This window comes from Amia ocellicauda, chromosome 4 (assembly GCF_036373705.1).
Source record: "Amia ocellicauda isolate fAmiCal2 chromosome 4, fAmiCal2.hap1, whole genome shotgun sequence".
In the NCBI taxonomy this organism is placed as follows: domain Eukaryota; kingdom Metazoa; phylum Chordata; class Actinopteri; order Amiiformes; family Amiidae; genus Amia; species Amia ocellicauda.
The window spans coordinates 41,589,037-41,600,981 of NC_089853.1; the positions used below are offsets into that span (position 1 = coordinate 41,589,037).

At 43.9% G+C, this 11,945-nt stretch overlaps 1 protein-coding gene across 2 annotated transcripts in view; it reads right to left on the reverse strand.

The window, feature by feature from the left end:
* nol4lb (nucleolar protein 4-like b) overlaps window positions 1–10,958 on the reverse strand; it is a 99,936-nt gene extending 88,978 nt beyond the window's left edge. For both annotated transcript variants that reach the window (XM_066702283.1, XM_066702282.1), the window contains exon 1: window positions 10,447–10,958. In XM_066702283.1, coding sequence (XP_066558380.1) covers window positions 10,447–10,833 — 387 coding nt within the window. In that variant the 5' untranslated portion in view covers window positions 10,834–10,958. The remainder of the gene's footprint in view (window positions 1–10,446) is intronic.
* Between the last annotated feature and the right edge of the window lie 987 nt (window positions 10,959–11,945).

An 11,945-nucleotide genomic window follows, 5' to 3' on the forward strand; every position in this document is an offset into this window, starting at 1 on the left:
AAGCGGCTTTGAAAGGACAGGCTCAACCTCCTCAACAGCAGCGGCACACTCCAGCAGGAGGTGGGGGGGTGGGGTGGGGTGGAGTGGAGGGGGGGGGGGGTGTCTGGGAGGAAAAGAAGAAGAGAAAACCTCTTTGTCTTTCAAAAATTATTGCGTCACAGAACCCAAAAAGAAACACATTTTTCCCCCTCAAGCTTGGTTTCAATTCTTGTTTGACAAAAATAAAAGAATTAGTTCTCCTCGTTTCCCACTGCCTCTGCAAGATTGATCACCTGGCATTTTCACCCCCGTTTGCAGCTGATAATGGGACAATTACTGGTAATAAACCGTCAGCAACTTGGGGACAATAGCGCAGACTGTTAAAAAGTCGCATGTTTGATGGCGTTTCTTTGACACTCGTCAGTTAACAAACAGAGGGTGACACAATATGCAATTTACGTGATCGGCTCCGGCTTCTTTCTAAGAAATCCCACTTGGGATTGACATACAGAGGGAAGCAAAGAAAAGAGGAGAAAATAATGCTCTGTGTGTGTGGGTGGGTGTGTGTGGAAGGGGATGATCACACTGCCATGGTTCTCTCTACTGGTTTCTGAAGGTCCTGTATAATTAGCACTTGAATCTCCAGTCCAAGGGCACCGGGAAGTTAGTTTTAATGAGGAGGAGTGAGGCACCATCCCTTAGCATGGCAGTTGGCAGGGGTGGGGGAGTAGAAATTGGGGAACCCTGGCTAATTACAATTTCTAATTTCTCCACCAATTTAAAACCAGAAACTCAACTCACCATGGCAACAAGGAAGGGGATATATAGAGATTTGGAGGAGTAGAGAACAATCTGTGGCCAAAATGAGCAGGTAGAGTAATAACTCAATGATTTCTAGAATTACTATTAGGGAAAAAGAAAGAAGAGGGAAGAAATATACTTTTAGTAACGTCAATTGCATCTCATTATCAATAAAAAAAAAGTCTCTCCTGTCACATGTATTCTCCTATGTAACATATCATGATCCACAAACCCTGCATTTATCACATAATTAATGTATATTACTCCACTGCTAGCCTATAGCCATGGCTGAGATGGTGGCTTGAAAAGGAAAGTTTTTGTATATGTTTTCAAAGGACTACAAGACTACAATTTAAAAACTAAGCTTCAATCCATTTACTTTAATAGAATATGTCAACAAAAAAGAAAAATAAATCCAATTGGGAAAATAAAAAATTGGGGAAAAAAAAAAATATATATATCAGTGACCTTTCCTTTGCATACAAATAAAAGCAAAAAACAACACACACAACGGCAAAGATGTACACAGTTGTCAGAGGACTGCCGTTTTCACCTCCAGCTGTGGCGCTGGATGTTGGGCCGACAGCTCTGTCTGTGTCTCAGGGCCTCTGCCGTGCGGTGACAGTGAAGAGATGGACAGAGGAAGTCAGGAGCGATTTATTGTTGCTAACCATCGCGCTTTGTCTTTAGACTACTGTGAGCAAGAGGCCCTGCGAGACATATCTGCACCCACTGCACACCACATCCTCCAGCCTGCACACGCACCGCGCTGACAGCCCTGAGAGGACTGGTATTATCTTTTATCTATTCAGCTGGGACGCTCCCTCCCAGGCGTCTGTGTGCCTCTGTCGCGCTGAGCTTGCTGTGCGATTTTAATTGGTAATAAACATTTACTTTGGACCGCCACGTTTGAACCAAAATACAAAACAAACAAAGGCACCAACAGATCCTGAAAGTAAACCCAAACAAAGCATAGGACCAGTAAATTGTGAGGTTGCAGTGAGGGAAAGCAAAGACTGTCACAATGGCAGCTGTTCATTACAGTGTTCAGTTCAGGAATATCACCTGCTTGCACTTATTTTGGGAAACCCCTGGTTTAATCATCAGCAACTGGTTACCAATCCAAAAACAATGCTATAGAATGAGCGAATGCGTAGGGTAAATTCATGCTGTCAATACACACACACTGAGGCATATGACACTATAGCTTTGCCCTAAATTAGCAATGCCAAGCCTGTCACAAGGGTCAGACTGCCAACAAGGTATCCAGCTGTGCCTCTGTGCCGACAGACCTAACTGGAAGCAAACAAGTCCTGCACTGGCACACAATGCCTTGCCAGCTGGGCAGGCAACTCAAACCTAGATGACCCTGTCAACAATTTATAAAAACAACAACAACAACAACAACAACAACTCCCTATTGCATTGAACCGTGTGCTCAGTGCCCACATTTAAGATGGCATTTCCTTGTGCAGTCCAATGATGTACATACATACCTTTATTTTGTGTGTATATATACATGCCATCTCACTATACAAAACCCACATAAGCAGTCACTCGATATCAACTAACTTCAAAAAGTATCAACACAAGCTATGAATCTGCTCACATAACAGAAACAAAAAAAAACACTTCTGCTTGCTGTCTTCCTCAGCACTTTAGATTTGTTTGTTTTATTATAGCAGACTTACATACTCTCCCAGCCCCTACAAGCACTATTCAATCAGACTCGGCCGAGGGCATGAGTGCATCTCTATGTGAGGATCCAATTGCCTTCCTCCTTCGTTTATATTTCTATTCACCAGCCCTCTCTCTCCCAAATCCCCCCCCCCGACCCCGGCAACACGACTTCTGACTAACTACTGCCTTTGTTGCTAAGCGCCCTGTCCCTTCTCGGCCCTGAACTTTTGCTTCCTCAAAAGTTCTGTTGAGATTCTGTGCCCTGAACATGCTCTCTGCAACAGAATCGTCCACTCTCCCCCGACGACGATAATAACCCTCCAGTTCTAATTATTGTACAAAGCGATACGTTGCAGTTTATGGCTTTCTGAAAACGACACTCCCAGGTGAGTTCTCCACAAACGAGGGCTGCCTACTGAAATTGGTGCATGAGTGCAGGCGCTTAGCAGATAAAGGTCAGACCACATTGAGTTGTGAAATTTCGCTCATGTGTCCACAAAATGGAGGACAATGCTGTCTCCTGGGCACTGTGACCTTGATAAAAGTTTACATGTGGTTTCAGCCCTTTATCCCCAACTAATGAAACGAGATATAAAGTATCCAGCCCATGCAAATGAGACCCAGTCAACTTTCTATCCCTGGATTCAGAGTATTCGCAATGAGATTCTGTCAGTCTCTCACACTTTAATAACTGCAGATTGTGAAAAAAGACAAATCATGTAGATTGTGCATCTTATCATGGGTTTTCTTGGGGGGGTATTTTTTTTTTTAAGGATAGGCAGGTCAGTATCTGCCAGTTATTTTATAGATAGGGTTGTTATGAAAATAATACGAATGGCAGGTGTCTCAACTGTGAAAAGCGAAAAAAGGTCGAGCAAGAACTGAGAAGGGCTTCCTGTTTTGTTTAGTCTTGCTTAGCATTTGGCTCCAATACCACGCAGCTGGAGAAAAATATTCTCAGTACGGCGAGTATTGGCCACCCACCAGAAAAACTGCAGTGTCTGTTACTCAGTTTGCACTAGTCTTAAATGAAAAAAAACAACAATGTGTAGATCTAATTCTTCTACTGATTTCTCATTTCTGCACTTCCTTTTTTGCCTGTGTGTGTGGGGGTGGGAGGGGAGGTTCTCTGCATTAAAAAATGAGGAAGCATTTACCTGCCTTTTTCTTGGTGGAAGTTGTTTCCACACCAATCACCACGCTAAAACACGGAAAGGTTAGCCAGTCAGGTGGCTATCAAAAAGGAGAAGGCATAATTCAGGATTTCTGAGCTTTACTCTCATCATAAACTCTAAAAGAACTGTAAGAATCTTCCCTAAACAATTATTTTTTTACACACTGATGCATTGTTGTTGCAATAGCCTGCATCGAGTCATGCGATCTCTGGGCTGCAGGACTGGTCCTGCACTCAGGAAAAGTTGCAAGTTTAACAACATTTCTTCAGCACAGATGCAACTGAAGAGGAGTCAGGTTTCATTAAGGGGACAAGACAACAGTACTTAACATACTTAACTCCAATTCCTACAGCACACTGGTGGAAAATTAACCTCGAACTTTGAGTGTCATCAAAAGTGACACCGTGTACAATAATCACAATATCCTGTCCTGACTGACGGAACATAACTGGGAAAGGAAAAGAAAAGAACCGAAAAGAGCTCTTCTCCTTTCGTTCTCATAGCTTTGCTACCAGCTGATGCTGCAGATTGTCCGTCTCAGAAGTCGCGAAGCAGAGTTAGCACAGAGCACGGCCCGCTCGACTGAGACCGAGAAGACCCCCTCCATCTCCCGTCACCCTTTTAAACAGTTTTCTGCGTCTGAGCAGATCTACCAGGTAAATCTCCTTAATGGATTCCTACCTTGGTCAACCAAGGGAACAGAAACAAATGCAACATCAATACAAGTCTCCTTAATTGTCATTTCAAAACCCAGTAGATGAGCCTGCCTGTGCACAGTTCAAACCAGACCACTGTTAAAGGAAAAAACCTGACTCAATATTAATGAGTTAAGATTTTTCAAAACCTATTTGTTTTACAATACCAAGAAGCCTCTACTGGTCATACATATTTTGTAGATTATAGTTTTGTTCAAATCAAATCCTGCACATCCTAGCAATTACTGATTTGGTAGGTAAAAATAAAGTAATGTGGAGTAGTGGTTAGGGCTCGGGACTAGAGGGTTCAATCCCAGGTGGGGACACTGCCCAGTAAATGCCCAGCTGTATAAATGGGTAAATGTAAAAAATAATGTAATATCTTGTAACAATTGTAAGTTACCCTGGATAAGGGTGTCTGTTAAGACACAGTCCCTCATGTCCCTCTTCCTAATTCCACCTCCCCCCTCATCGTCAGGGACCATTTACACTCTGGAATGAGAGGAAAACACACGGCTGGACACACTGTGAGCTCCTCAGGTCGACTACTGTGATTTTATCAAGTTATTGTCCTACAAATTCTATAAAACAATCAAACATACTGATAAACAGTTCCTTTATCTTTTAGAGGTCTACATTTATAAATGTCCTCTGACCCCACTGCCCCGTAATACACACATGTGCTTCCAGTCTGAAATGTAAAAGCATTGTCTATCAATTGGAAACAAGGATCAAAGCTTAAATTTAACTGGTTCAGGGGAAATAAACTCTCAGGTTTCATGTCTTGTGGATATCTTTCCCCACCCGTTTCTTTTAATTTCTATGGTCTGTTGCCATAGATTATATCATTTTTATACGTGTAACCTCCAATTGAGTCTGCACTATAGTGTCTCTTCACGACTAAATGAAATCCCCACAGCCCTCTCCCTCCTTGACTCCCACCACAAGGTTCTGGTATAAACCACTCATCAATACAAGACTCAAAAGTCATTCCAAATGCATTCATCAACCTAGCGAAAAGCCTTTCTAAGAGTAGCCCCCCCACACACACACACCAACTTCATGAAATAGACCAAAATCCAATTTATATGCCTGGGGCATTGGAAACAACACACCCAGACCTTTAGGGCACTTCTCTTAAACAGCTCTTTCTGAGCTCTGAATGAAATGTATTTAGTTACAAGAAAAGAAGAATGAGTCGGGGTCCCAGAGACCACTCTGCCCTTTGCCAGCGCTCGGCAACTCCTGCTTCGCACAGACGACCTCTGTCTACGTCCAGGACATCGTAATATAATTAAAGTCAACCCCTGATTTACAACCGACCAGACTGCAGATGTTGTGTGAAACAGACAACACTCACCCAGAGAGAAAATAATTAAAACTTAGGTTCAATTCATGTTTCCATTTACTGTAATGCAACACCCAGATGGTGCTGGCAGGAAAAGTTGCATTTAGTCTAACAAAAAAAAAACAGAATAGTATAAACAAAACATGGGGTGACAAGACCACTGTGCTACCTGAGCTGACAAAAATAAATCTGAGTTGCCACAATCAAGTCTTCAGCACTACACAGTTAGAGGTGCACAATTTGCACAAACCCAATGTTTCCTCTAGACAAGTAATGACAAAACAGCCAGTGCTCCTACATCTGAAGAGGAGCGTTAAATCAGCTCCCCAGGTAGGTTCCTCTCTAAACACCACCCCCTCCACTCCGCCTACCCCAGCCCTACCTCATTAACACCCCCGACTCGTCTCCCAATAACCCCTGGGAGAGTAAACAAAGCATCTGCCACTGCCGGTAAGAGAGGACACCTTTTTCATAGGCAATTGGACAGAGAAGACAGAGTTAACCAGAGTGAACCAGACCACACTGGGTTTAGCTTAAGAACCCAGAACCCAGTATTTTCTGGACTTCACGTGGGCATTAAAGCTTCTGCAGCAGAAGTAGAAATGTTGGTCTCTTCGAAATTGTATACAGATGGTGCCGTGTACTTGACTGAGACCACAAAGATAAAAATACCATTTGTCTAAATCTTACCCCCCTGTTCGACTCAGCTGTGTGAGAGAGCAAAAACAAAAAACAGTATTCAGAAATGAAACAAGACCAAGTCAAGGACCAGTTCCTACTTTGCTCAGTTTCAAGAGATGTTCCAGCAGGAGCCCTGCGGTGTGCAATAGCGCAAACCCTCTTCCCTGCCAACCCTGAGCCAACCCCCTGTCCAGTGACACGCACCGACGGCTCCCTGCCTCCCACCCATCCGAGCAGCCAGGACGCCACAATACAGAGGGCAGCTATTCTGCCAAAACCCTCTAACCAAGATGCAGTCGGCACCGTGTCGCTGCCCATATCCCACCTCCTGCTGAGCATTAACCGAGGGAGGCAGGAGAGACAGAGAAGGAATAATAAAAATAAAAAAGATCACTGCATCTTAGCAATTCAAGTCAATTTTGTGTATTTATATTCACCAGGATAAGAGCCCCATTGAGATTGTAGATCTCTGGGAAAGATAGCGGCAGTCACAATTAAGTTACCCAGGCTCTGACATTCACTCAGAGCTATCAACACATGTTAGTGCAGCAGCTGAAAGGAAAGGGTGGGGGGGATATGGGAAAACAGGCTTTTGCTCTTCTAGTATTAGAGCACAGTCCAGATGTCTCCGGCCCTACACCCCTTCGTGAAATTGCACGGTAGCCTACTCTATTGTACGCTGGGTAATCGGCTCTTCTTTCTCCTATAAATGGTCTTGCCTGCCTCCAGTCTTCATTGACGAGAAGAGCATTTTTAACAGAACAAGGCACTCATGTTAACCCCTGTCACAGAGTTGGGCGACCGCCACATTCAAGGGGCCACATGGTCTTCTGGTTTTCATTTCAGCTGAGCTCTCAACTACTTGATAGGACCAAATATGTACTCAACAGAGCATATTTTTCCATAGTTTTCACATTTAAAACAGACGACGACTTGAATATTCTTTAAAGGCCTGAAGACTGAGGCCCTGCAGGACCAGAGTTGTCCACCATTACTCCAGCATGTGTATTTTTTCACCCTGGTGTCTTTTTTCTCTTTTTTTTAATGGATTTCCCATAGGGCCCCATATACAAAGCTCCTATTTAAAAGCTTTCAACGCAATTCTGTTTTTATCCACAACTTCTAACACTCTTCCATATAAATCTATGGAATAAGGAGATGTGCTTGTTTTTTTAACTAAATGTTTTTGCATCCTGGTGACAAAGGGACGTAAAGTTCAAATATGGCAGAATTAAAAAATGCAAAATGCTGAAGCTATTCACAGGTACTTCCAAGTAGTATTAACTGTGTAGGTCAGTGCTATCACAGCTTCCTTAATAACCAACCTTTAAGACTTTGAACTTCCTTCAGTTTAGACTTTTTGAGTCAAGTTAAAACCGTCCAACCACAGCAGGGGCACCACAGACTGCTGAGTTTACATTTTAACAGCAATGTCAGGAAAATCCAAACGAGAGGTTTTTAAATGAACAAACAATGAGTTGTAATATCTTGACCGAAACATCACAAACTTTGAGAAAAGTCAAACTGGACTATTATTTCTGGGACAATTCAGCTGATCGAGAGAACCTAGAGAACACAGATCTCTGAAGGTGGTAATTCAAGATTTCTCTGTTCTCGCATAGAGTGATTACTAAATGAATATTTTAAATATGGGGATGGTAATCCTTGAGAGATCCTGGCATTACATTGTAGCATTAATGCTCTGGAAAATCACACTCTCACACTTTCATTCATTGTAGCAACTATTTTAATTCTCAAGAGTGGATTCTGTGGTAGACAGGAAAAAAAACTTCCTCCATTACTCATTCTTTCAGATACGTGGCTCCTGATCAAAAGATGTCCAGTGCATAAAACAAAGTGAAGGGAGCTATACACTACCCCTCTTTCAAAGTCTTGAATAGCAATTGGGAATTTACAGAACAATTAAGAACAAATTCAGCATACAATTCCCAATGGGTTATATATAGATCATATATTTCGCAGATATTTACAAATATTAACAGCATACAACTGTTATACAATCCAGGCTTGTGGACTAATAACAATGCATATAAACATTATATTCAAAATAATAAATTGAAAAACACACGCTCATCAGTCCATTAACTGGATTTGAGTGTAGGCCCAGTAGGGTATATTCTCAAGGCTATGGTCCTGTTTTCACAGTTCTAATTTTCTACCAAACAGCGCTGAAAACACAGAAGTTGCTCACACTGAAACCTGGCCGACAGCAATACTGGCTCCAAGAGTGAGGGCAGTTGCCAAATGCTTCTCCTTGAGCCTAAATCTGGGCAATAATCCAGAGTTTCATTGCATTTCACACACAATACAGGTAATGATGTGTGTAGTTTAGGCATTATAAGGCGATTTATAATACGATTACAAAGAATGCCACATATTATAAGCCCAACGTGAAAAATTACAAACAAAACTACCTAATTGGTTTTCTTAGTAATTGCATACAATCTATCATATATTTCCGAGTGAAACAAAAATCAGTCAGCTAACAAGTGCTGTATTTTGATTTTGACACATTTTCTTGTAAATTATCCTATTCAGAGCAACTGCAGAAAGGAGGCACAAAATACCATCCTACTTACTGCTGCACTTTAATTGGGAATAGGAAACACACTTCATGGAATTGACTTTGAATACATTTATTTGGCGTGTGTATAGGGCTGAGAAGCAAACATCACCCACTGAAAACAGAGGAGTAAACTGAGTCACAAAGGCTTAGACCTGGGGGGGGGGGGGGAAACACATCTTTGGAAGATCATTCACACATAGATCAATGATCACCAGACAAGTATTTTCTGGTACAAACCTGACACAATACATGTTTCATCATTCAGGCAATCATTGGATTTTGAGTTGTCAGTTAAAAACAATAAAATAATAATAATAATAATAATAATAATAATAATAATAATAATAATAATAATAATAAATACATACACAATTAGAGTAAAACACCTGTACACCCCACCTTTAAGTTATTATATAAGAGTCCAGCCTTCCATTGATGCGGGAAAAGACGCTGGCATAGGGACAATATATTTTATTGGATGAGCAGCTTTCAAATGAAGCGGTGTTTAAAGGTGCCACCAAACAAGCCTTTAACAAACTATTCTTCCAGGGGGAGGGAAGATGGGATGCCACGATCACCAGTGTTAAACAATGGCCGAATTGCACAAGAGGCTCACACCGTGAATAGGACAGTAAAAACGGATAGGTTGAGCTCTGCCCCTGACGAAGGCACTGGAGCTCCTGGCGTCACACAGTGGATATCAAACTTACTGGCGTGATGCATTATTAAAGGCTGGTATACATCATCCAATGCTTAATACGAGTAAGTATATTAGGTAGGCATGGTAATCAATCATGATCCATTGGCAGAAGTTGTTTTTTTGGGGAGGATTGAACCCGCCCCCCATCCCATTCTTCATTGGCAACAGGGCACATACGAATGCCCTGCTGTACAATGATGGACGATGTGTCTTGCATACTTTCTTAAAAAAAAAAATACAAATAAAAACGCCAGCCTTGTCATCTCGATGGTCACTATGGCTGGTCGTTAATCGGGACAGGGCACGATGACCAATGCAAGCGCACACTGCCCAGCACGACGGAAAAACTGCTTCTATTCAGCTCATACTCCTATTGTACGCCTGCATCGGACGGTCTTGGACACTGTCCAGCTTGGGTTTAACACAAGGCTGGAGCGGAACCCCCTCTCCAAAAACACACACACACACACACACACACACAGAGCAAACAAAACGAACAGATGCTCCAGCAACATCCCCTCCTGCGAGTTGTCAGGACACAAAAGCAACCCTCCCGACATGAGCAGCCCCGTGTTCTGGGTGGCGGCGGCGGCGGGACGGGTGCACTGAATCCCCGGTTGTGTCAGGTGTGTGTGTGAGGAGGAGGAGGAGGGACGGACAAAAAAGAAAGTTAGAAATAGACAGCAGGTGTGTGTGTGTGTGTGTGTGTGGGGGGGGGGGGGGGGGTGGTTGTGGGGTAAGGTAGACCGATGGCAGACGCACAAACACCGCGCTTTTGCGCACACAAACACAGCACTGACCGTGGCTTTCACCGGGACGTACAGCACGGCTTTGCCAGCGGCGCCTCTCCTCTGCTCGCCGCTCCCGACCTGAAACCCCTTAGATCTCACCCAGAATTTAAATTTGGCGTTGATGTGGTTGCTCTCCAAAAAGCCGGCATCCGCCTCCTCGCCCTGCAGGAGCGTCTGCAGGATCTTGGTGTATTTCCTCCGGGTGACCGTCTTTGTCTTGCCCGAGTCCCCGTAAGTCCGGAGGCACCAGTCCTGAAAGGCGCCGAACATCTCTCCCTCCGAGCCGGGGCTTCTGCTCCGCACGTCCGCGGGAGATGCTTTCTTCGACATCGCCGGCTTGCTCTTTCTCTCTCTCTCTCTCTTTCTTCCCCAAAACAGTGCGGAGCTATTTAGCATTGGACACCGTGCAATGCCTCTCGATATCTCCCGGCGAGAGAGAGAGGTGGTGGTGGTGGTTTCGGTGGGTGGGGGGGGATAAAACCAGCGGCTCGTCGTTATAGTCTCACACCTGTTTGCAACAGTGCTCCTCCTGTCCCAAAACGCACCAGCAAATGCCCAGCCGCACACATCCTCCGTTAGAGCCGAGTAAGGGGGCTGTCCTAATACAGAGGGTATCTCCCACCTGTATGTAAAAAGGGCTTTTACAGAAACATTAGAGAGAGAGGGGTGGTGGGGGGGTGGGGATGTAAACGGCATCAATTGGGCAGAGGGGGGAAAAGTGATGTTAAAAATAAAAGCGCACACGTCGGGCGCGATGTGACAGACGGCTGATGACACCAGCACCCCTTACCCCACCCCTGCACCTGTTTGAATCAGAGCCGTCACCGAAACGTATTCAAATCTGCGGGACAAAGCGGATACGGCACTTGCGGTGGGTGAAGATCGGGTGTTTTTTTTTATTTATTATTTTGTAATCATGTTGGTTCCCCCCACCCCTTCCCCTAAGCAAGCGCCGATACAAAATAACCAGACAGGACCCAAACGGGGCGGCAGCGGCAACAAATGTAACAGGAAGGGCCGAGCCCAAACCTCCACATCATGGACACAAAAGCGGGCCGTCCGTCCCAGGGAGAGACGCAGCTGCGCAGGCGAGAGAGCGCAAATTTCGCCTTTTCAGCCAGGCGGCTCTGCGCAGGCGAAATTTGGGTGGCGTGTGTGTTGGGGGTGTTGCTGATATACATTTATTAATACATTGGTCGAGATTGATCGCATTTGTCACAAGGCGGCACTGTGTATATATAGAGATGTGTGTGTGTGTGTGGAAATTCCGGTTTGGGACGACCGGGGAAAACCTAAAAAAAAAAACAACAGCTCTGTTTATTTCCTTTCAACCGCAGCTGGTGGTTCCGTTTGAAAAAAGAAAAAGCGTATTGGATTCAGCAATTGGTAATCAAACAATATAACAGTGTATATATAAACAGTATACAAAGTATAGGCTATCTGATCAAACCTAGCCTTTACAGGTGACTGGTGAATCCTGTACTTTTTGGAAGTGCTTTATATCCCCA